We start from the raw sequence: 25,594 nt of genomic DNA, 5'->3' as shown, positions 1-25,594 counted from the left end.
GCAGTCTCCTCCATCTCACCAAACGTCGAGCATGCATGTCTCAAACCGGTTATTGAGGAGATATCTGTAAATATTTACAGTCACCTGCGAGCCGAAATACAACACTATGGAGGCCGTCAAAGCCTTTAACAATGAGGTTTGTTTGAATCCCTTGCACAATTCTGAACACATTGAGAGTAGAAAATGTTGTGTAGTTCATATTCGCGGTGGCTAACGTTAGCATCAAGTAGCAGAAAGGGAGAGGAGGGCAGTCTCACACAAGGAAGGCCGCTGTCTGTGCACAACAATACAGCGATAACGTCAAGTCATTTACTGTGTGATTCATCTTATCTGTCCGGACGATAGCTGTGAGGACAATGTGTCTCCTCAACCTAACACACGCCGTGTAAGGTTGAGATTAAGTCTGCGAGCGAACATTTTCCACACACTGGTGCTAACGTTAACTAGCCAGCTAGCCACAAGTTAGCAAACCCGCCTCAGTTGCGTGATAACTTGGTTAGCTAACTAACTAACATGGACGTGGGAAAAATACCTCGCACTCGCTGCCACTTTTGCCATTTAATTATTGCAGTGGGATTCTGACCCAAGTGGCGTTAGCATACTGGTATATAATCACACAGGATATAAATTACTTGAGGTAACCCAGCACATTTAGACAGCTAGGTTACCCGCTAGCTATCAAAGCTAACTAGTAGCGCAACCATTTGTCTGCATTGACACTAAAGTCAGTCTGTCCTTTGACATAGTCGGTGTAAATGCTAACCTCTCTAACCACTCACAATTAACTACTAATACCAACTGGATTTCACTGTTGACTGCAATTCAATTGTTGAATGGTTATTTATTTTTTTAATATTAGTATCAAAACAAATCGCCTGAGTCAGAGGCAAGCCCACTAACGTTACATCGTGTCAGTTAGAAATTGGCTCTACTGACCACAAAACATACCCCAAGTGAAGGTTTTGCTGGATGCTTAACACAGGTGCAGACGAGAAGGGGTGATGCTTGTTCATATAGGCATTGAATGACTATTAACGTTGTGTTTTAGTAGTTGCATTATATGACAAAAGATGTTCTCTGTTGTCTCGTTTTAATTTCCAGTTGTACTCATTGAACGAGTACAAGCCGCCCATCTCCAAGGCCAAGATGACCCAGATCACCAAGTCTGGAATCAAGGCTATAAAAGTAAGTATGTAGTGTTAGAGGATGAGGCAGGTAATGGGGGTCAGTGAAATGTAAGGGAAATGCTCTCCAATTCTTATGTTAAATCAATACATAACCACCCAGCTATGAGCATGGGTTTACACATTTTTATGTATAAATACGGGTAAAATTACTCGAGAGGGTAGGTCTACTTCCATTTTTTATATATAAAATGTTACGATTTAAGGCCCCATAAAATTAAAGGTTTACAGGTTTTTACAAGGATAACAAAGATTTGTCTGTTCCAGCCACAAACTTACTTGTTTAATGCAAAACAGATTTTTAACATCTAAATACTATTTTATTACATAAAGGCAGTTAATAAAATCCAAAAGACTAAACTCGGCTAACGTAGGAGCAAAGGCAAATTCTTAAAAATAAAAAATGCAAATGTAGACTCTGGACTGAAATAAATTATTCTGTTACGTAGTCTTGTCTTAGACTGTGAAGGACACGTATAAGCTCTTTGGGAGACTACATCCTTTCACATATACCTTTTAAAAAGTGTGTACCTAAGAAGCACGATGCATATGAGCCTGTGTACTGCACTTTTTTGCTGATTCCGAATTTCCACATGGGGACAACCTTGAGCAGACCCCATCAACAAGAATTAGTTAACTAATTAACAGCATGAGTTAGAGGGCTGCAACACTATTGAGAGCCTTTGGGACTCCATATTGACTATGCAGTGGACGGTTAAGGACAAAAACATGTAGGGGTGTTGACAGACTCATGTGTATGGGTCGTTGTGTTTTCGTTACCTTTCGTTACATATGCCACGAGTCACCTTCATGCAGTCCGTCATGTTGAACCTGCATGTTTCTACAGTAGCCCAGAATGGACAGACCAAACACTGGCAGTAAATAGTGCATTTTGCGTTTTTCCCGAGTTTCGCAGCCACCATAGTTTGTCCTACACACTCCACAGCCTGTTCTCATTCCCAGGTCGTCAAATACACCGCTAGATGCCAGTAAATCCTACACAGTGGACCTTTTAATAAAAAAAGCTTTGTATTTTCAATCATTGCAAATAATTGGAACATTTAGCCCAAGTTCAAAGTCATTAGCTTTAGTTATACTAATAGGCCTTTTTTTAATAGTAAGGAAAGTAGAGATGTTTCTATAACATTAATGAGTTAATAGAGTTGGACGTCCCTTCTGCTTTTATTGGAAGCCATATGACAGGCTCAGTGTTATGTTACAGCTGGTTGATGCAGTCTATCTACACAGACAAAAAAAAATAGTGGAATTGTTTGTACATGCGAGTGAGACTGTGTTATAAAATTAGTTGACTTAACACAGAACATTTGCAAGTATTTTAATAGTGTCTACACAGCAGCGGCTTCAGTCTACACTTCACAGCCACAGTACAGCTGTGTGGTCACCCATGTTTTATTAGCACGTATACACAAACATTGCAGTTCCGTTCGTAAACCAGTAGAAAAAGACTTGAAGCCTAAAAAGAAATGATTGGGGTCGCAATCGAGAGAAATGTGCGCCATAAGTTGTTCTGTGTAGACAGCTGTATTGATTAAAATAGAAGCCTATCTGTTCCGCCAGACAGCTGTTACACAGAGGAGGACTGAAAAACGCTCCTGAAATGCATTTTTTGTCGACATCCTGTTCAACAGCCTTACCTTACAGCATCCATCATTTGCACTTTAAACAGTAACAACAAACAGAGGAAACCCCACCATCGGCTCACAATATATGAGCCTTAACTTGATTATTTGTAGGCACCTAGAAATTTTTTAATGCACAACATTGTTTGCTAAGTTCTTTTAAGCAGTGATATAAATAGGGTGTGTTTAAAAGGATGGTCAAAGTGATTTTATTACAGGCCCACCTCAGAAGATCTGTTTTGTTTGGGGCTTCTGATATTGCGCTCACCTGCAATAAAAACATTTTAGTGAAATCCTGGCTTGGCAGTGAGTGCAATATTAGAATTTGTCTTTATTTTGCCATAAAGACCCTTTTTGCAGTTGTCTCCTATGCTTACATTGCACTAAAGGCTGTTTTCCTGGGCCTATTAAAAGCCTCTCAGGGAAAAAGGCTGATCAACAAAGTCCCTATGAACATCTGTGGTTGTAGTTCACCTAAAATGCAAAACTGCTCAGCATTTTTCTCTGAGATGCTGAAGGGATACAGGCCAGGGAGTGAATATATTTTTTCTTCTAAAAATCTTATTATTAGTATTATTATTATTATTGTTATTATTACTCCTACAACATGTGTAATTGAAGACTTTAAGGCCTGAATGCACAGGTCCAGGGAACCTGTCCTTAATGATAAATCTTCTGATAATGTGTTTCCTTGTCCTGTTTGTACTCTGAAGGAACTGCTGTTGTTTTGGTGTTGCTGTGCCTTGTTGCTTGTGAATAACACCCGTTTCCCCTTCCCTCAGCAGCTCTCCCAGCTCCCCCAAAGCACTGAAAGTGAAGCAGGAGGATGGGGTGGAGAGAGTTACAAAGAGATAAGAGAATCCCTAACCAGCTTAGGTAGGAGTATGGGTTGTTTCACAAGGAAGATGGAAGAAGACTAAAATCATTTAAACTTAATTTGCTCCCACACACCCAGAGAAGCGGGGTTTTTGCTGCCACTGTTGTGGGCTGTACTTTTTTTGGCTTTGAGCTCTTGATTGTGTTGGCAGTTGAAGGTGCAATCTAGTTAATTTTCTTCTTGAATTGTCTGATGACAATATTCATGTTGTGGTGTAGTTGGTGCACCTTTCTTTCTTGTTAGTCAAATCAGAACATTTTCTGTTTCTCTTCCTGCTGCATATTGATGCAGCTTGAGCAGTCATTAGTTGGTGTAAGGGGTTTAAATTCAGGAGTTGCCACTGGTGATTGATTTTATAAAATGCTCACCTCTGGGTTGGATTGAAATTGCTGCTTGAACACGCAGTTTGAGTAATTCAGCATTCATCTTCAACATAACAGACATCACATAAATACACGGTATTTTCATAAGCAGCGATTCATGTCTTCTGCACACAGTGTGGCTGTATTTCTGATGTTGTCACATATGGTATAAAAATAGCTGAAGATGTCTAAGCTGTTGATCAGGTCTTTTTAAGACGCTATTGAGGTTTTGATTTTACCAACAAATTAGGGCTCTCACTTTGAGTTTGAATCAATAAGAACTAACATGTAATTCCTAATTGTAAATCCTAAAATATATTGTACAATTGATGTGGTTCCCGTTGAATTGCTTTGCCTCCACTGCCTCACCTGAGACAGCAAGGGTTAACAGGATGACCTTTTAGATTCTGTGTTGCAGGTCAGGGCGTGAGCAATTTTTGTCGATTCTTGCGATATTGTATCGATTATTTTGTTTCCCCAGAAAGTATTCGATTTTTCAGCCAAGAGTATGATACATTAAGTCCATTTCAAATCCCCCGTGTTCCGCTGCACTTTCTGCTCGCTGCCTGTTCCCCCGTTTCGCTTTGCAGGAAGAGTGTTAGGTCAGCCAGCCCTAGTGTCGCTGTAGAGCTTTCTTAGCAAGTTACCCGTCTAGATACTCCCTTTACACAGACGTCTTCCTCTTCCTTGCCTTAAACTACTCGGTTAAGACGGGGCATTTGAAGTTATGTTTAAATGTGTTCTTAGTGACTTGATTATTTGGTGTTTTTGGAGTAAGTCCATGGTTATCTATGTTTTTACTGTACCTGTGGCTTTAGACTGTACTCATCATTGTTAGTTTTCAAAGAATCTGTTCGAACAGGCACTTGCTGCACTTTTTTGATTCAATTAAGAGCTTTATTTATCTCGAGGGAATTACTTGCAACAGTTGCATACGGTGGGAAGTAATAAGGTTTAGAGTAAAATAAGCTAACATAAAAACCAGATTAAGCTAAAATGCAGGGAGATGTACAGTTGTAACAGTAAGCGCTAGGAGAAAAACTGCGCCAGTTGTTCATTGTAATAGTGGCACTTTATTGTACTTCTCAGAAAGCTTGTAGCTACGCAGTTTGCACTCAGTAAGCACAAAAACTTAGATTTTCTGCACCACATCTTTGAATTCATTTTGGTCCAGCATTTGCAAGCCTGTAGACTCTCTGTCCAGTCAGAGCCCATGTATTGTGTAATTGATGCTTTCATTTTCAGTTCAATTTAATTCAATCCAATTGGAACACTCACAAGATGTCACCAAAATATAATATCGTGTATCGTATCGTGAGATTAGTGTATCGCTACAGCCTTAGTGTTCACTGCAATAGTAATAATTGTTGATGCTCTGAATTATTCTACAGCTATTAGATTAACTCTACTGGGCTGACATCTACACAGTAAGGCTGTCACTTAAAAAAAAATCTGCAATGACATTCAAATGAATAAAAAAAAATCTCAAAACACAGTACAAATGTATGACAACGCATGTGAAAACATAACGTAACATCTATACTATAGGAAAGGACATTTGAGTGGCCACACATCTGCATATCATTGCATATAAACCTTGCTATCTTATCTGTAATGGTGTAAGATGGTGGTATAATGGTAATGGTGTTACGAATAGTAACAGTCAGAGGTTGTACGTTTGACGTTGCCTGCTCCACTGCATCCCTTGGTTGGCAAACTTAACATTAAAAAATGAATATGCAGCTTTGTTGTCGTTAAAGTTAGGCAGCTGCTTTGTACAGAGTCGACAGAAGCACACTGCTTCTCAGAGCATTTGCGATTGTCTGTTTAGGACTGCTTTGCTCTAGGCTTTGCATGCTCCTCCATTTTTGTATTAAACAACCGAACATTGCTAGCTTGGTTTACTGACAGGTAAGCCGTAGGTCAATCTGATAGAGTGCAAACTGCTTCCAATGGTCTGTTGTGCTTATGGACTGTAAATTTTGAATTTGAATCAGGCCATTACACTTACAAAAAGAGCCGCGTTCGAAAGAACTTTTACATTTTGAATAAAAGTGACAGTCCTAGTACACTGCGACTGACTCCAGTAAACTATTCTGCTGGGCCGCAGTTGCAGAGCCTATTAACAGCTTTTCAGCTGAAGATGACGGCCTTTTCTTTTTGCATGTTTTGTGTCTGGTCCGTTGTCTGTATTGTATGCGTCTTCTAGGGCAAGGCGAAATAATAAGAATTCAATTAGAATATTGGCTTTCAACGATAATGAAAATAACATAATCAAGACTATTGTCAGAATTATTTCCACATTAAATTTCGCACCTCTTTCCTTCACAGCGGTAGATTGTCACCCCTCCCCACCTAAACTTATTGTGTGGGAATGTAGCCGGTGTTAAACGATTAGAAAATAACTATTTCTCTGATGGCTTTTCCGCTACCATCGCTCTCTCTTCCACTTCATTCTTATGTCGACCAACACTGAAGATATCCCATGGCACACACATACATATATACAGTGAACTTACAATGTTTTTTTGTTTTTTTTTTGTTTTTTTAGTAAAATTCTATTTAAAGTTCAAGAAAATCCACGGTTAAAAAGACAGTAAATGCATGATGTTTCCAAAGTCAATAAGTAATCGTGTTAAATAACCGTTATCTCAATATTGACGAAAATAATCATAGTTATGATTTTTGCCATAATTGAGCAACTCTAGCATCTTCCTCCTTTTTCATAAACTGACAGAGCAGGGGTTTGATAACAGTCTTGTAAACGGTACTTTAATTTTACAGTAATTTTACAGCAGTACCTGTCAGTGCTGTTTTTTATTTATTTATTTTTTGACGGATAGTTGTGAAATGTGTCAGACTACATGTTTATTAAGGTATCGAATGCCCCAAATAAGAGTTGAGCTAGCAAGACAACACAAATGAGAAAATGTTAAATAGTATGCAGTTTTATAAAATAATTCAAATATCAAATAGATGATTACAGAAGGATGTCTAAATATTAAACTACAATGAGGGACTTTACAGACACCATTTTTCGCCCACTTAATGGCTTTATAGTGTGAATTTGCAAAGTAAAATGCGATAAGTTAGGATTTATACTTGTAACTTCACTGACTAGTTTGTGCATTTGATCAAATTCCATATTGTTGGAATAACTAAGATCCACTTAGTGGAATTTAAAGGACATTCAGTCTTTATCTTTGATTTGAAACCCTCAATAGTAAGACAACTGTGGCACACAGTGACTAGAATGTGTAGAAGAAGTGTCACAGTATGAGAGCTAATCTAGGATCAGTTCTCTCTTTTTCATAATTTTAGATATGATTAAAGGGACTTGGTCAGTGATTCTAAGATTAGCACTCCTCTGCCTTGTTTAATTTACAAGAAACATACATACAAGCTCAATTAAAGAGAGATTTTTATTAGAGCCCTTGGTTTCTAATTTCCTCTGTATTATTAGTATGTTTAATCATATTTTGGGACTAAGTCTCTTGTCCCAATACACACCACTTTTGGTAACAACCATTATTATGTAGACCTATATGTAAACAGTCTGTGACTGATATGTAAAATAAGATGAATGTAACCTAAATGTAGGTTCAATGTACATGAGAAGCACCTATTTCTTTTAAAATAAGCAGTTGGTTAATTTCCAGATATGAGGAGAAATCATTTTCTAAGTACAATCTAGACCTGCTTTGTTTGAAAAGTATCCCGAGAGAACCTTTATGATTTCATGCTATACAAAAAAATGTAATTGAATATACTTGATTTGCTACCGGATTAATAAAGGGTAATGGCAGCCATGACAGTACCAGCAGCAGTATTACTGCAGCAGCTGTCTGCAGGGTTGAGGGACAACTGTCCCTTTTTCTTATGCCATTTGGCAAAACTTAAAAAGCCACATGGCTTGTGTTGTCTATATTTGTGAGAGCAATTATTGATGATTGACTATTACTTGCTGTCTGTGTGGTAATCTATTAAATGTAGCTCTTAAGACGCACTCAAATAGAGGCTGAGAATTTGATCTTCCCTTGCATCCCAAAGTCGTGTCTCCTGCTTGTTTAGGACAGCATGGAAAAGGGGTTGATGAGCTAGGAATCCAAAGCAAGCTTTTTGCTAGTGTTTACTCACAGACTGCTTCAATCTGCTCAATCTGCTCACTCTGCTCCTCTTTCCTTCATACACGCACATACCTGCACCTCTGTGTGTGTCTCTGCACAGCTCTGAGGCTACACACACAACGGCGTGCCCCACCATGTCTCTTTCTGCTTTTGTTTCTCTCCCTACCTGCCTGCCTTTAGTTTTATGTTTTATAAAGTAGCAGAATAAGTCACGATTTGGATTTTTCCCCTGCAATTCTGTTTTCACAACAGCAAGTGAGATGCGTGTGAAAGAGGCTTGTTGTTAACGATGTAGCCTATGGAAAAGTTTAAGATCAACTTTGTACTGAATCTGTTACCTCATATTTTGGTCCATCCTTGTAAAATATTGTGTGCCGTGGAAGTAAGATCTGTGTGGGAAATACTGTGGGATCAGCCTTTTAAAACGACAGCATTTGAATACTGAGTTGGAAATCGATCACATTGGCAACAGTTTGGGTCAGCCAAAACCTGATTATAAACGGAGTCCTTAAAAGTAAATAAGTGAATGAATAAATACACGTAAAAATACTGCATGATTTTTAAGATTTTTCCCTGGAACTTTGTAGATCTTTGTTTGTAGTAGTTTTGTACCATAACATAAATGTCAGTGACTTCCTATGTCCATGAAAAAAAAGCAATAACAGGAACTAATAGGTGGTGCAAACCCATCGTACACCCACACAGGTGTTCTCACTTATTTAGGTTGATCAGACCATGTCTCAGGACTGTGTGGGCCTTTCCACACAGTGAAAAACTTCAATAGAACAAAGCCATTGTTAATGTTACGCCTGTGCTTTCATACTATGACAAATCAAAATGTCTGTTTGGATGATGGCTCAGCTTATTATTCTTACTAGTGCATGATGTCTGGGGACCACCCACCTTCAGCCTGAGCAGAGGCTTAATCAGCCAGATTAATTGAAAGCACCTGTGGGGGGGGGGTGAAGAAAGAGGCGACTGTTAGTTGCAAAAAATATTTTTTAAATTAGACATGGTTTTAAAAACGCTTGTAATTTCTGTTGTTTTCCAGTAGAAATATCTACCTATCTATCCACATAGCCCTCCCCACAATATAGCAGGGTTCTTTGGCCTAGTCCTTAAAGCCTATCTGACTAATGTAATACAAATGTGTGGCCCTCACCTATAGCACATTCACATAGGTGTTTTCACTTACTATGCCTGATTAGACCTATACCCAGGCATGTCCCTGCAACTGCTTGATTGAGATCAAGTTTTGTTTTTTCTTTTTTCTTTTGCCCCCGATTTTATCAGTCATTTCATATATTTGCAGATACCGAGTCCTGATCCGGTAGTTGAATTTCCCTAATACAGTTGCACAGTGCACACTTCAAGTACATTATTAAAGCAATGCATCAAGAAACATGCAACAATGCCTGCATCGAAGCTGCTTTTTCAAATTTGTTAGAATCAGTTCAATATAGTTCAATATAGTCAATACCAGTCCGTGAAAAAAAAAATCATCACATCATATAAATCATCATGCATTTTTATGGTCTCTTAGATTTTCAATTTACACCAACAACATAGAAATTAGGACTGACCCCGATGAAAGATTTTCCCAGTTAATTAGTTGACTAGTTGTCTCATGTTTATGATATTAATTTCATTATTTAAATACATATATCTATATTTTAACTGGTACAATGCTCTGGCAAATGCAGATATGATTCTGAATATGTATCAACCAGTAAGGACACTGAACATTTTGTTAATTTATTTCAACAAATCCATAGCACTTGAACAAAAAACTTCCAACTTAACAAAAAACAAATACTTGTGGAGTTGTAAACACGGTGGATGATGCATAACAGTGCTATGCTAGGTCCTATGCTCATAGTGTAAACAAACCTCCTCAGTCCTTTGAGCTCAGAGACAGCTAATGGGACTGCTAAGTAGCTGCTGGCAGCTAATACAGTTAGCACATGCACAAACAGTCCTGGTGACAAAGCGCCACTCCCAAACAGTTTTGCTTTCTGCAACTGGTCCGACTAATAAAAAGTGAGCCAACTAAGATCCTCCCATTGACTAACGGTTGAGTTATCAGGGGGCGCCCCTAATAGTCATCAGTGTTTCTGAATAAAATACAAATAATCCATGGTTATCACGCCATGCTGAATTCAGTTGAGTAATCTGTTGACTAAATTGACAATAAGGTATCAGTGTGCTGATTGGTTTCTCAATCCATTTTTGTTTTTTTTGTTTTTTTTAAACATAGTCACAATGAATGGTAATAGTACTCTAACCAACAAGACTCATTTGTATGGATCAGTATCCCCCAATTAGAAACATGCTTCCTTTAGCATTCAGAGATGAAGAACTGTTGGGCTGTTGTTGAGGCTGCTGTGCATATAGGTCACAACTCAAATTGAGAATGAAATCAAGCTTTCCAATGAACATGCTGCTTATTGCATTTGATGTTCTGTTAAATGTTTAGCATTCTCAATTTCTCTTTGTTCAACACACCACTCCTAGATGTAATGTTTTTTTGTTTTTTACAAATGATGTATCGATTATTGTATAATAATATTTCTGACCAGCTAGTTATGTTGAAGACCTAAGGGTTAATGGTATGTTTATTTGTCCAGAGCCGTTAGTTTTCAGTATGTCACTGCCCCGGGTTGGGTTGTCAATTTGACAATTACTGTCAAAACAGCCTATTTATATCTACTACTTGCACAAGCTAAACAGAATTTCTAGAGCGTGAGTTTTACCTGGGAGGTTTTGGCACTGCAGTGCACTAGTTGTTGACTTTCAGCTAGCCAGGTTAGTAAAGCTCAATGGGCAGCGATTAGTGTCAAACTGTATGCCAACGTTGCTCAGCTGAAGTCGGGTGTGTCTGTGGAAACACTTCAAACACATCATTTACAACTACATCACCCGTGATGATTGATGATGACAAAAACAGACTGGCAACCTCTCACTAAAGACCCAAATCGTTTCAAAGTAACAACTAATGCTATCAAGGGTTTGTCGCTGTGGATATGCAGACATACTCGTCCCACTACACTGTGCCCTTCACCTGTGCATTTTAATACGTCCGTTGTGTCGGCCGTGTATGAACAAGCATAGAACAATTAAAGAACAATTGCATTCTGCAATTTCCCAGCTTGGGATCAATAAAGTATATCTATCTATAAGCTACAGTTGTCTTACGATGGAGCATTATTATACATTTTTCTATTACAATTTTTCAATTTACAATATGCCCGTATTTGAACGTGTTAACTCTTACAGTAAGAATTGAACAGAAATAATAAGTTACTGGTAAAAGTTAACTTTTTTAAAAACAAATGACAAAAGTTATTTTCTACATTATTTTGCGTTCCCTGCTGTCCCAAAAAACGTACTGAGCAGTGACCCCAAAACTGAGGCACATACCTTTACACTCCTACAAATAACGTTTGCCAACTGGTTTAAACCCAATGTGAGTTTTTAAATTCCCAGTTATTTAAACTAATAGCGGTGCTGTGGGTGGACTTAACATAAAAAAATCACAAATGAGCCCAGTCTTCAGATAAGGGAGATGCTCAGTTGTTTGGTTGATCCCACAAACCCTGTGATGTAGTTTGGCCTGTAATGTGTGCTTTTTTTTCATTCTATGGACTTTTTCCCTTTCCAGTTGGCCATAAGTCACTTAAATGTACCATAAGTTCATATAAGGTAGCTTATAGGTACAGGGGTCAAAAGGCTGAAAGCACTGCTGAGTGGGAATCGATCTAATTATTTGTCAAATATACTTCAAAAATCATTCACAGTAAATGTTGCAAAGTTGTTCTTATCCCTTGCACACTCAATCAGGCTCTGCAGTATGCCACATCAGTTGCCTAGCGACGGGTTCACACTGCAGCAGCAAGTGTATGAGCATGTTTGTTGTGTGAGGTAGGTGTGCCTGTGCTCAGTAAGGTTACTGTATGTTTAAGGTCTGCAATCTCACAATTTGACTTTATTTGAAACAAAGCTAGCTTACTAAAAGAAAGGCAGTGCCAGTTTCATCAATCATAGACCAACTCCTCTTTCAACAAGTTCTTTCCTCATCAGCATTTTGATTGGGTTAGGTAAATTATTTTTAAACTATTATTTTGGTTTATTTTGATGTCACAGAATTTCTTCTACTAAAATACTCCCTTTCAAAAGTCTGTTTTTATTTCATGATGGCATTTTGTCTCATCTGTCAGTTTATTTCACAATGTGGGCTTTTCATGACAGTGCTGTTGTCACTAGTCACCGCCTCTTTACCTCTCAGCCAATTTCATGCACCCTGCCTGTAAATAATCATAGTACACAGTCACAGCAGCTTATCTCTCCTTTTATATGGCTAAAAGAAGCTACACATCCTAACTACCTAGCCGGTTAGTTATCTAAAGTGGGTTGTTAGCTTCTACATTTATTGATGATATCTGTCATCATGATTATTGATACTGTATAGCCAAGACCCATTGTAAGTGGCAGCAGTTAGTTGGTTAATCCAGTCACCTCAGGAGTATGTAATTGTAAAGATGATAAAGAGGGACAACTCTGTGAAGAACAAAAAAAGACAGTTGTTCTACCCATACACTGACAGTTCAAATAGGGTGTTACCCCGAAAACGTCTGCGATGCGGTTCGTCTCAGTCATCCGCGCCTTCAAATCCACCCGAGAGCGTTTCAGTTTTGTGTGTGTGTGTGTGTCCTGTTGTCGTTGTCATGCTGACATGTTTTGCCTGTAAATATTGGTCATTGTTAAATATTGAATCGTAATAGGCTAACTGGGACTACTGATAGTCTTCAGTCCTATTTTGTGTTTAGATGGGTTCACTTCCTACTTATTTGAGGCACACGTTGCTAATGTTGTCTTTGAGTTGGGTTCTTTAAAGAAGGCATCTGTCTTTTCTTGAGTTATTGATCTCTTCTCAGCTTTAGTAGGACTACTGCTTACTGGCAAGTTTGCGGGTCCAGTGGAACCCTTTATTCCCAATATTATATTCCAAATGGTGTCTCCACATAAATCAATATAACACTGTTGATTTTAACCCACTACAAGCCTTACTATATACACACCCAGTTTATGGCAATGCTTTCATTGTTTGTACACTTTATGTTTGATTCAGTGGTCTTAGTCTTGAGAGTAGTCCAACTATTTTTGCAGTTGTATTCTGCCACCAGTGTTCTGACCTGAACATTTGTCATGCTCTAGGTCGAGCTCATCTGTTATCCATGACTGTGTATAGTTCAAGGTTATTATTGTTGTGTTTTAGTTGTGCTTATATAGAATTTATTTGACATGGGGATTTTTTGAAGAAATAGTTTCCTTGCACAACTCACTGATAACACATTTCCCAAGTCTTTTTAGTTTTTGAAAAAACTTTTTTTTTTTAAATGGTATTCATTTACTGATTTAGACACTAACACCTCATTGCCTTGTATGGGCTTACACAATATATTGTGAGCATGCATGCAGTTGCTTGACAGACTTTTCATCTCTCGCTTTTAAAATGTATTTAACCGAAATGACCATTTACCTCTATTTGGTCCCTGTGGTGATCCATGAAGTCTAGCTGCTCAATCTGCTGTACTTTGACTCCATCTACTGGCTGATTGTAGAACTTGATTTGTTCCACACCAGTCCACATAAATTGGTGTGATTATCATTGAATTAGCTTAAATCTAAATACATAGTGTCAGCCATTTTGGTCAAAGTCCTTCTAGGTATCAGATATGGATTTGAAAAGAAGGCTGCACAACCATTAGTTTTCTGTTGTATGTATGAAAAGGGTAAATGTCTAGTCTTTCGGTTGTCTCAGTGCCTATGTATTTATGTATGAAGCTGCAGCAAAGACTTTTCTCATCTACCATTGACGCTAAATTAATTTAATTAATTACATTTTTGAACTCAGGAAAAAGGTGTGCGTGCAAAGACCTCAGCAGCTATTTAGTTTATATTTTTTCGATCCATTAACTCTCCCCCTCCTTTACTGTCTACTGACAATCGCGAGGGACATTCTCTGGTATTGCGTTAAGAATATTATAGTATACTAGTATACGGTGAATATGTTACCACAGTGAATGCACCTGCTTTCGGTACCACGTTAGTTTCGATTATATCGATATGCTACGTCACTAACAACAGGTTTCCTCCACACGCCACTCATCTGTTGTGAAAATGACAGCACCGGTGAGAAAGTTGCATTTTGCGGTTTTGGACAATTTTATAAGACCCGCTGAGCATAGGGCCACTCACCAAGTGGCAGTATTTGATGAGGTGTGGGCGTGCATGTGTGGAATAGGGAAAAGCAAGACTAAAATAAGGTGGAGAATTAAGTAGATTTAGAAATACTGACCAGACTATCCAGACAAAAATGTATCAAGCCTCGTCTTTGACCTCCATCATAGGTGTCAGTAGTAAAAAAGGTGCAACAATGGAGTTTTAGTATAGTAGTCACTTATCACTTCTAAGTGAGCCTCTCTATGAAGTACATAAATGTGTATTATCCTTTTTTGATTGATTTATTCTGAATTTCAGTACAAACATACTCAACAAGTACAGCGGAGTCTGCACATGTATAGATTAAAGTAGAGGTTTCCAGCCCTACAAGGATAAGTGTCCTGTTTGACTAAAGAGTATGTGGACTGAATCTTGACTGTAGACTGAACAACATAATGAAACTTTAACCCTTCGTTACTGCACACAACTTACATCTTTTTCAGTATGACTACTAGGGTTGGGCGATTGGAGTCCATCGCCAGAGTTTTTTTTTTTTATGCCTATAATCGTTGAACGAGTGAGAGGAAAAACGGATATGGGGGGGGGCTGGCACAGCACATTCATGCGTGAATAGGCCGGTTGGGAAAATATATAAATCCGTCCAATCCTAATGAATACTCATGAATTATGCATCCAAGTTTATTGGTTATTTTTGGTCGTTCAGTTAGCTTACATAAATACAGGTGAATGTTTGTTTTTTAATTAGTACAGTTGCACAATTATTCGAAATGACAAAATAGCCAATTGCAATAGTCAAATCACAGATGTCGTTTTTAATAAAGGTAAAATGTGTGTCAGAATAGTACTGTAGTGGTGCAGAGATGCCCCCAATCTTGTTCCCCAGCTTTAACAGAAACATTTATTTGGTACAGACTCCAACAAATGTCACATTATCTTTTAATAGGTTCTTGAATGAATAAATGAATTAAAATTGTGATGCACAATGTTTTGTGTTGTTCAGCTATATTAATTCACAATGGTCAGAAAAACAGTCTTGTGTGAGTAAAGCTCACTAAGCAAACTTTGTTTCTTTTGTAACTGGCTACTGGATATTTTAAGTAATGTCCTCTTTTTGGTTCTCATTCTTTAACATTTTTCTGAAAGCTGCAGAAGTGTCCAATGTTAGTGTCCAATGTGGATTCCAAATATTTAAATAATAATAAAAGATATATTCTTCTATACTTGTAGAGAAATATATACTATACAACTTATTTGAAAAGTTATTGGTTTTTCTAACTTGGACTGAGATTCTTTGCATCTTTCTGTCATACCCTCTAGAATTGACAAATTACTTTTAGCAATAATGACTTGTCTCTAAACGAGGATAAAACATGGAAGATGAAATGATATTACAGTAAATTTTACATTGCAGCCAAATCTGCAGTTGTCATCACTTATCGCTCTGTCTTTATTGTCAGTATTGGGTGGCGGTGGTGTTAAGAAGGGTGGGTGGAGCAACTGGAGTTTTAAAAAAAGAACGAACATTCATCCCAGTCATGTATTTTCTGTTCCTTTTTCAGGTTTTAATTAAATTGACCAAAGCTCCTGCTGGTTTAGTTTTATCTGCTCTAAAATACTGCTGTTCAGAATTACTCAAAATGTTTGCTTTCCTTTGCTTCTCTTTCAGTTCTACAAACATGTTGTCCAGAGTGTGGAGAAGTTCATACAGAAGGTGAGTCATATTTTAAAAAGAGGATTATCAGCTAAGCGTAGTAAAATGTTGAGAGTAAAACCATACTGATTTACTAATTAATTCGGTCACTAAGGACATGAAAGATGATCCTAATAGTTTATATTTCCAGCATAAATGCAACAATGTTAGTGTGTTCTCTTAACAATTGTTAAACAATTGTTGTTGCAAAAATGGTTTGAGATCTATTGACGTGTATTATACTACATACATTCATCTTAAAAATGCATAAAAGGACCCAGAGCGTAACATAGACTGTTTCACTGTTATTAAAATATCCTAACACCAGCTTTGTTCCTGTATTAACAGTGCAAACCAGAATACAAAGTTCCAGGGCTGTACGTCATCGACTCAATTGTCAGACAGTCGCGACACCAGTTTGGGACGGAGAAGGATGTTTTTGCACCGCGCTTCAGCAAGAATATCATTGCAACGTTCCAGCACCTCTACCGCTGCCCTTCAGATGATAAGGTCAGACAGGTTTTAATAGGCTTTGTGTTCCTAGATGTGGCTTTTCATTTTTCTCGTTCTCGTTTCTGAGTTGATGTTAAACCCCTTGATGTGTGGCTCACTTAGTGTGTGTAGGACAGATATATCATATCATGGATGTATGACGAACTGTTAATAAACTAGTGAAAAGGAAATAATAAAAATCTGAAGCATCATGCCCTTGTTTTTGGGCCTTGAGAGTTTCTCTTATCATAACCTTTTAGGCTGCACCTGTCCCAGAACATTTCTTTGCATTTTACCATTATGTCACAGATGTCGTCTTTATTGTTGTCTCCAGAGTAAGATAGTGCGAGTCCTGAACCTGTGGCAGAAGAATGCGGTCTTCAAGAGTGACATCATCCAGCCTCTGTTGGACATGGCAGCAGGGATTCCCCCTCCCAGTGTCACACCAGTCATGCCCAGCAGTGCTGCCCCAGTCAATAACACTACACCTGGTCAGTCAGAGTACACACAAGTAGATAGCCATACACTCAGATAACTGCGGTCAGATAACGTGTTTGACACTACTGTTGAATACACTTACTTCATGGTTCATATTAAAACACCTCTGTCTCTGTCCAGGCACCCCAGCTACCCCGGCCACCCCAGCTAACATTGTCCAGGGTCTGCCTGATTGGGCTTCCCAGATTACCAACACAGACACTGTGGCTGCTGTGGCACAGATCTTACAGAGTCCCCAAGGACAACAGGTTAGTAAACACTCAATTAGACCCAAATGTTTGGTCATAGGTTAATAATAAACCTTTATCTCTAATAAAACAATACTGTGTCCTTTTGCATGAGTAGGGTCTGCAGTTTGTGTAGCTGTAGCTGTTAGAAATGAGTCAAATGCTCTATATTATGCCCTGTTGCAGCTGCAGCAGCTGGTACAGAGTCTACAGATGCAGCAGCAGAAGCCCCAGCCGTCCCTGCTGCAGGCCTTGGATGCTGGCCTGGTGGTGCAGTTGCAAGCTCTGACAGCTCAACTCACTGCCGCTGCTACTGCCAACAGTCTCAACCCCCTGGAGCAGAGGGTCTCCTCTTTTAATAAGGTGATGATGCAATCTGCAAACTGGAAGTTTCTTATTACTTGCTTCATCTGATTCCTCCTAATTTGAGTATGCTGTTTGTTACTTGCAGAAGCTTCTGGGTCCTTTTGATTTTGGGAATGATTCTGAACGTGGTGAAGAATCTAAAAAGGACAGCTCATCATCTCAACTGTGAGTTTTGTGTGTTTCATGGTCTGACTGTTATTTCTAACTAAAACTAACTTAATAGTGACCAACAGTCCTTTTAATGTGTTAACCACCTCCACTGATCTAACCGAGCTGCTGACCACTTTCAGGCCCATGGTGTCGGAGCCCATCAACAGCTCCCTCTTCCATCAGCTGGCTGAGCAGCTACAACAGCAGAACTTGGAGCAGTTTCAGAAGCAGCTTTTAGAGCACCAGCAGCACCAACAGAAGGTATGTAGACACACTGTAAACACACAGATCACTGTTACCACTGTTTTTTTTATGACTGTGTGCTCAAGCTTGCTTTGGTTTAACAGATAAATAATTTTCCTTCCCAAGTTGCTTTATGTTAGCCATATTGTATAGTAAATAGCCTTAAGTTGCTTTACAAATGAACATTCAGTGGTTACTCGCCCAGAGGGACTGCACACATATACCCCAGCATCCATTGACCTATAAGTAACAACTCTTCATCCCCAGACACCACACTGTGAATGTCCCTCACACATTGTTTCAAAGAAAATGAAATGGTTATGTTCTCATCAGTCATGGTAAATATACCTAGACTTGCCTGCTTAGATGCATTGTTATTAAAAGACACATAAAAGGTACATCTTTTTTTTCTTCAGGCAATGAGCATAGAAGGGCAGGACTCAATCTTTGGCCAAGAGAACTCCGTTGCAACTGCACAGAGCAGCAGCCAGGCACAGCTTCCTGAACCAGATAACAAGTTGGATGACACCATAGACAACCAACAGCAGGTATGCCTGGACAGTGGGCCAGTACCAGAAATAGTAGTCATTGACCTTGGTTTTATTTATTTACCCATAGGCCTACATCAGATAGTAATTTCTGCAGTATTCTACGTGACTATATGACTTTATTTCTGTGTGTTCTTTTAGGATATGGATCTGGATGAGGGTCCCGATGGTATGGAGGAGGAGATCTTTGAAGCAGAGGAGAAGAAGATTGTAAGCACACGCTCCCGAACACGGTCAAGGTCACGCTCTAGGTCAGTCCCGCTTATTTCTGAAATCTCGTCTTTTATGCCAGATTTTTATAAATGTGCCTGGTATACTGCTGAATTGTCTCTTGAGTGAAGAAGCTTTGATCTTTTAACCTTGTTAGAAAATTGCTGACTGTGCCCTGATGCAGTACTTTGACAAGATATCTGCATGGAAGTGGTTCTGACTGTAAGATGTTTATGTATAAAGGATAATGAAATATACACCTTATGTCTCTTTCTAGCTTACTGTGTATATTTTTGTATTTAACCTTTATTTAACCAGGAAGTCCCTTGAGATTGAAATCTCTTTTCTGAGGGAGACAGTTACATTTGTAGAACTACTTTCTCTCACATTAGATTAGATTGTTTTTATTCATCACATTTTTATCAGCAATATGTGTACCAAATCTGGATTAAGAGGTAATTAATTGCTTATACAAGCTTGTAATATGAGGTTGCTGTAGTCCTTTAATATCAAACACTAAGTACTAGCTTACAGTGTTGCACTTGCAAAGTGGATAAATGTTCAGTGCAATAACGAACAGATGTTGATGCTCAAAAGGAGTCTGTCTGTGATGTTACAGTAAACGTATCACAAAAAGCCAGTCTGGAAAAAAATTCCAAATGTTTTGATGTTTTCTCTCTGTAGGTCTCCCAAGAGGAGGAGGTCCAGATCCCGCTCCGGCTCACGTAAACGTAAACATCGCAAGCGTTCACGTTCACGCTCCAGAGATCGCAAGAGGAAGTCATCGCGGTCTTACTCAAGTGAAAGACGGGCAAGAGAGCGTGAGAAGGAGCGACAGAAGAAAGGACTGCCTCCCATACGATCCAAGACTCTAAGTGGTAAGTGGACGTCATTGTGAAAGTCTTTGTTTCAGAATAATTACATAGTTGCTGTCGATGCTTTTCTGATGAGTAATAATTGCCTTTCCCTCTACCTATACCTAGTTTGCAGCACAACTCTGTGGGTGGGCCAGGTGGACAAAAAGGCCACTCAGCAAGACCTCACCAACTTATTTGAAGAGTTTGGCCAGATTGAGTCCATCAACGTAAGTAGACCTCTCCTCCTACTAACCCTGTATTTACAGCATGTTAGCCAGTTCTTTGATATCCAAAACCTTTTTTTTTTTCTTTGTCATTCCTCTATGCTATACATTCACACACACTTTCTCTTTTCCAAATTTCTTATCAAACACACATCTCTTGTCTCATCTCTTGTCCACTGTATGATCATATCTTGTTATTTAACCTTCCAATGTCCTGTGTAATACAATGTAAATGTGTCTCTCTGCAGATGATCCCTCCCAGAGGCTGTGCCTACATTTGTATGGTCCATAGACAGGATGCATACCGCGCCCGCCAGAAACTCAGTACCGGCTCCTTTAAGATTGGCTCCAAAATCATCAAGGTACGCATTACCTTTATAATTTGATTGATTGTGTTCCCATTCTCCTTGTGGTTTCTTCTAATGTAATTTTCCATTGACCTCCATTGGTGAAATCTCTGAGACAAGCTTTCTAGGCACACAGATCCATGTATGCACCCAGAAATGAAAATGGCTGTTTCTTGACCTTGGCTGTGTGTGTATCTGATCCAGATTGCATGGGCTCTGAACAAGGGAGTAAAGCAGGAGTACAAGCAGTTTTGGGATGTGGACCTAGGTGTCACCTACATACCTTGGGAGAAGGTGAAGCTGGATGACTTGGATGGTTTTGCTGAAGGAGGAATCATTGACCAGGAGACTGTTAACGATGGTGAAAAGAAACACATTAACTTCTTTCTTTTAAATCAGTAGCAATACTTGTTTAAGTACAACACACAAGCCAGTTTGTACACACGATAAAAACATAACACAGACCGATATCCAAACACAGGCGCTTCTTGCACTGTGATCATCCAGTTGGATTTGTTTTCTACCTCATTCTTTCAGTTGTTTGTTTTGCGGTGGTAATACCCAAAATCCTTTTAGAAATCCCATCGTGAATTCCCCCCCCCCAGCTAAACCAAACAAAGAATTGGATGAGTTTATAACTTTTGTTTTCATATTTTTGTCTGTTTCTGCAGAGTGGGAAGCAGCCAAGAATGCAGAGCCAGCCAAGGAAGTTACAAGTCAGCCAGTAAGCGTTGAGACTACAGCAGTATCTAACACCCAGACTGAGACGTACAACCAGCAGGTCACCATGATGCCTGTACAGGTATTGAAGAGGGTCTGTCTCGATCTTTGGATATAATGTAAAGACCGTGTATATTTGCCAGAGCTAAAGGGTTTAACAGGTGACAGTGGTGACAGTACATCTTTGTTTTCAATAAGTAGAACTATCTCATCAAAGATCCAGAGACTAGCTGGTTTTTGCAAACACTTCGATAGAAGTCACTGGGACATGGTCTGGAACTTGTGTACCATTGCACTAATAACTTAGCCATATTTTAAATGTGCTTTCTAATATCTCTCTCACCAGCTGCCAGTGGCCCAGGCTGTTCCCAGTGCAGTAGGTTTAGTGCCTCCTACCTTCCCTGTCAGCATGGGCATACCCCCACCAGGCTACGGGCCGCCACCACCCTTCATAAGAGCTGGTTTTAATACGTCACAGCCTCCGCCAGGTAATTGATGCAAATTGTTAATATAAATATAAATACAAATATACAGAAATTTACAAGCTTACACAAAATGATTTTCTGTTGTGCAGGTTTTATGCAGGCAGCACAGGCAGCAGGTATGGCCTCAGTAACTACTTGTGAGTATTTGACACACTACCCTTATAATACATGCGTATAGTTTTGAAATTGATTTGTCCTTTCAAGGCATTTAGTTGCAATTTATCACCTTAGATTAAATATGTCGTTTCTCCTGTACCCCCCTTTAGCTCTAGTGCAGCCTTCAGTGGCAAGCGGCCAGGAAGCTGTTAAAGATTCACCATTCGGCGCAATGATCCCTCCAACCAGCACTATCCCTGGCAGCTTCATGGCTTCAGCCATCCCTGGAGCTGGTATGTTCAACCCAGTGGGAGTCCAAACTCAGCAAGCCACCAACGAGAAAGCAGCACAGTCTGCAGAGGGTATGGATGCTGCTGCAGAGCTTACACTGCAAGGTGAAGCAATGCTAACGTGTTCTTGCATGAAAGACACTAGATGACCAAGAATTTTAGATACAATAGAAATGGATTGTTTTTTTCTTTTCTGGTGGACACTTTGAATGTATCTCGGAGTATTTTCTATTTTAATTTTGTGGTTATTAAAGTTACTTGTATTTGGAGGAATTTTAATTTATTTCTGTCATTGTGTTTTGTCCCCAGGCATGCAGAATGCAGTCCGCAGTGGGATGGGTCTCCTTGGTATGCACCCCACAGCGTCCCTCACCCACCCGCTGCATCAGTCTGGTCTGGCTGGACAGAGGATGCCTGGACTGCTGCCTCTTGATGTGCGACCTAACCTCCTCCAACCGGGGGCTGCCGCCCGCTTCCCACTCCTCATGCAGCAGAGCCCTGCACAGCAGGCTGCTGGCCTCCTCGACAGTGCCCTCCAGGCTCAAGCCCGTGCCAGGGCTCCCTTCTCTCAGCTGGACCCCTTCAACAGGGCCCCCAATCTTACCAATGAAAATGTTTCCAAGACAGAAGACGAGTCTTCCTCTGGCGCTGATGAGGGCAAAGACCAGGACTACCGCTTCCCTCCAATGGAAAAGCAGAGCACAGGCCTGCTGCGAACCCCTCCACTAGAGCATAGGGAGCCACTTGGAGGTGGTGGAGCAGGAGGTGGTGGAGGAGGCAGGCCTCCTTTGCTCCAGACCCCAGGGACTCAGCCAGCCAGAACCAGCCTAGTGGGACGTCTACAGGCTCTTGCAGGCTTCACTCCTGATAACCGCTGGAACCAGACCAGAGGGGACTTTGATGAACGAGATGGCATGCGAGCAGGCATACAGGCCCCAGTCGGTCCAAAAGGCTTCCAGGAGGAGCGCCCCACTCCTGGGCAGAACTTCCCCACCCGCTTTGACAGCCGTCCCGGGACAACAGGAGGAGCAAGTGGAGTTTCAGGAAATGCTGGAGCTGTTGGAGGGGCACAGGCCTGGAACCGTAGTGGTGGTTCCACAGCACCTTTTGACAGTGAACTACATCAAGACCTAGACGAGCGAAGACGCCCGTGGGACAGACAAAGAGACAGAGATGAAAGAGATTTTGACTTCAGGAGGGAGATGAACGGTAACCGTCACAGCCGCGAGAGAGAGCGGGAACGCGAGAGGGAGAGAGACAGGGAGCGAGGCCGAGACCGCACCAGAGAGCACGAACGCGACCGAGAACGCGACAAAGAGAGAGACCGCGAGAGGGAACGTGAACGTGGGGGCTGGACACCTCTTCTCCCTCTACCGACACCTCTGCTTCCAACTCCACCTCTTAATCCCAACCTGACCCTGAACCAAGGTAAACTCCTTTCACCACTCAAATTGAACCCTCAGATTCAGCCACGATTCCAGTCCCCACTCCTGCCTCAAGCTCAGTCCAAGCCCTCTCTCCTGGGTCAGCCGCTGCCTCAGGTTCAGATAAAGTCTCCACCTCCATCACAGAGCCAAGCAGCTGTGCCTGAACCCCAGTCAGAATCCTCAACTCCTCAGGCACAGTCACCACCCTCAGCCCAATCCCCCGACCCCTCATCTGACAGCAAGGGTCAGAGCCCGTTGACTGAGGCTCCCACCGAGGCAGAGTCATCACCACAAACAGAATCGCCATCCCAGCCCATAGCTCAATCCCCCTCCAGAACCACTGTTTCCCCAGACAGTGACACCCCAAGCCAAGCCTCACCGCTGGTTGACGCCTCATCCCAGGACTCACCTGTGGCCTTTACACAAGCTGCCAGCCCCCCTGAAGAGACAACTCACTCTCTGGAGGAGCAGGAAAGCCCACAGAAGGATGAGGAGGAGTCACAAGAGCGAGCCTCCTCACCCCAACCCCAGTGGGTCAATGGACCTTGGGATGGACAGTTAGGCACTGGTGCTGACCCACCTGGGAGGCCTCTCGCGGATTCGCCCCTGCCCTGAGGCCCCGCTCCCTTGAGGCCTCCCCGAGCTCCCTCCCCGAAAGCGCCCTCCCCTGGAGCCCTCCGGCCGAGCCTTCCCCTGTGAGCCCTCCCTTGAGCCCTCCCCCGAGCCCTCCCCAGAGCCCTCTCCTGAGCCCTCCCCCAGTTCTGTGCACCCTGAAAGTGAACCGGAGCAGCAGGAGGAGCTTGCCTCTCCTAAGGACGTAGACAATGAACAGAGTGAGCCCATGGAGGAAGCTGCGAGTCAGCCAGTGGTAGACACTGTCACAGACACTGAGGGGACATAATCATCACTCAGTAGGTAAAAGATCATTTTGTAAAGTTGTCTCTTCTTCTCTGTACTCATGTCAGCAAACCACCACCACCACACGGGACATGGCGAATACTGACTCACATCAGTTATTGTCTGATAACCAACAACAAATGATTTTATCTCTCACAAATACCAGTGTACTTAAATAGAAGGCTCGTTAGCTGATATATTGATAGACAATTTTGTTTGTGTTTTATTTCCTTTTTCCTTTTTTAAGTTGTAATGCCAACCCACCCATTTTAATTAATCTAAGCTTGGCGGATTTTATTGAATTGCCTACCAAAATGTTTCAATTGTATATGGGGGAAAATGAGCTTTGACCTTCCTATGGAAGAGAGTAAGAAATCCTGTCTGTTCGACAAAGGATTGAATACAGTTACACACAATACTTGAAAACAGCAGTTGCTGGCTCCATTTCTGTCTCCTCTTCTTTTAAAATGCTGCTGCAAAGTTTTCAATGAATGCTTTTGTGGTGTCCTACAATGCTTTCTGTTTCTAAGCAGAACAAATAGCCTGCATACAGTGAGACCAGTACAGCTGCTTATAATTGGGAAAAATGAACATTTTTAATATGAAAACATGAAAATGTTGTATCCCCAAAATAAATGTCTGTAATTTGTTTCCAATTATACAGTGAACACAAACAGAAAATTACATGCCAGGGGGAAGAAAAAAAACAGGGATGTTCTGATGTTGGGTACATATTGTTTTAGTTTGAAATAAACATGCTTTGTCTGTTTAAAACACATGCTTTAGGACTGTTTTCTGACCCAGGACCAGTGGAAACTAAGACTGCTTTACAGACTCGTACACATTGTGTGCTGTCACATCAGTCGATTTGATGTTCTCGTAACTCAAGTTGCTGCTATAACATCCATCCACAGAGCACTTTGTTGGATGCAACCGTGGGACTTGTAGTTTTTAGTTTCTGATGACTTCAGCCTGTATGTTTCCCTAAGCTTTTGCTGGGTGACTGTTGAGGATGGGATTGTGCCTTTTTTGAATGGATTTGTCGTTCATGATGCTACCCAACACTACTGCGTGATGTACACCAGACTGTGCGTGCAACTCAGTTTCAGACAGCTCTATGAACACAATGCTACCTGCGCAGAATTGACCGGCCTACCGTTTGAATGGTAGCTGGGCAGTTTGTACAGCACTCACCTAGAACAAGTCTATATACTCCATCGTTCTGTGCATGCAGGCCTGTAGCCATGTTTTAACCTTACTGTCTCTCTTGTTCAATTCATACTTGTAGTGCTTTTCTGTTGAGACCTACTAGAAATCCATAGTTTGCTGTTCTCTCAGACCAAATGTCTACTACAGGAGTTGTGATGTTGAATAAAAGTTGAAGGTGCATCAGA

The 25,594-nt window shown here is 40.7% G+C and overlaps 2 protein-coding genes across 2 annotated transcripts in view; both read left to right on the top strand.

Moving 5' to 3' along the window:
* Positions 1–25,594, top strand: scaf8 (SR-related CTD-associated factor 8). Its single transcript, XM_035674765.1, has 21 exons — positions 1–136; positions 1,102–1,185; positions 16,100–16,144; positions 16,472–16,633; positions 16,950–17,106; positions 17,234–17,361; positions 17,527–17,703; positions 17,792–17,871; positions 17,997–18,117; positions 18,516–18,647; positions 18,789–18,898; positions 19,542–19,735; positions 19,841–19,941; positions 20,187–20,300; positions 20,490–20,646; positions 20,957–21,087; positions 21,352–21,493; positions 21,580–21,627; positions 21,757–21,981; positions 22,186–23,871; positions 23,990–25,594. The coding sequence occupies exons 1-21, from the start codon at positions 107–109 to the stop codon at positions 24,202–24,204; spliced, it is 4,239 nt and encodes a 1,412-aa protein (XP_035530658.1). The 5' UTR covers positions 1–106; the 3' UTR covers positions 24,205–25,594.
* Positions 24,094–25,594, top strand: part of tiam2a (TIAM Rac1 associated GEF 2a) — a 96,290-nt gene continuing 94,789 nt past the window's right edge. Inside the window, exon 1 of the mRNA XM_035674761.1 lies at positions 24,094–24,218. The gene's annotated coding sequence lies outside the window, so the exon portion shown is untranslated. The remainder of the gene's footprint in view (positions 24,219–25,594) is intronic.

The sequence above is a fragment of the Morone saxatilis genome, unplaced genomic scaffold, assembly GCF_004916995.1.
Source record: "Morone saxatilis isolate NCDOM2014 unplaced genomic scaffold, NCSU_SB_2.0 Contig3, whole genome shotgun sequence".
NCBI lineage: Eukaryota > Metazoa > Chordata > Actinopteri > Moronidae > Morone > Morone saxatilis.
The sequence above is the reverse complement of the archived record's forward strand: the minus strand, read 5'-3'. Positions and strand labels throughout refer to the sequence as shown.

Coding starts and splice junctions, on each gene's coding strand:
- scaf8 (XM_035674765.1), top strand. CDS start 107: ATGGAGGCCGTCAAAGCCTTTAACAATGAG. Junction 17,362..17,526: donor AGAGTCCCCAAGGACAACAG/GTTAGTAAACAC, acceptor GCCCTGTTGCAG/CTGCAGCAGCTGGTACAGAG. Junction 18,648..18,788: donor CCATAGACAACCAACAGCAG/GTATGCCTGGAC, acceptor GTGTTCTTTTAG/GATATGGATCTGGATGAGGG.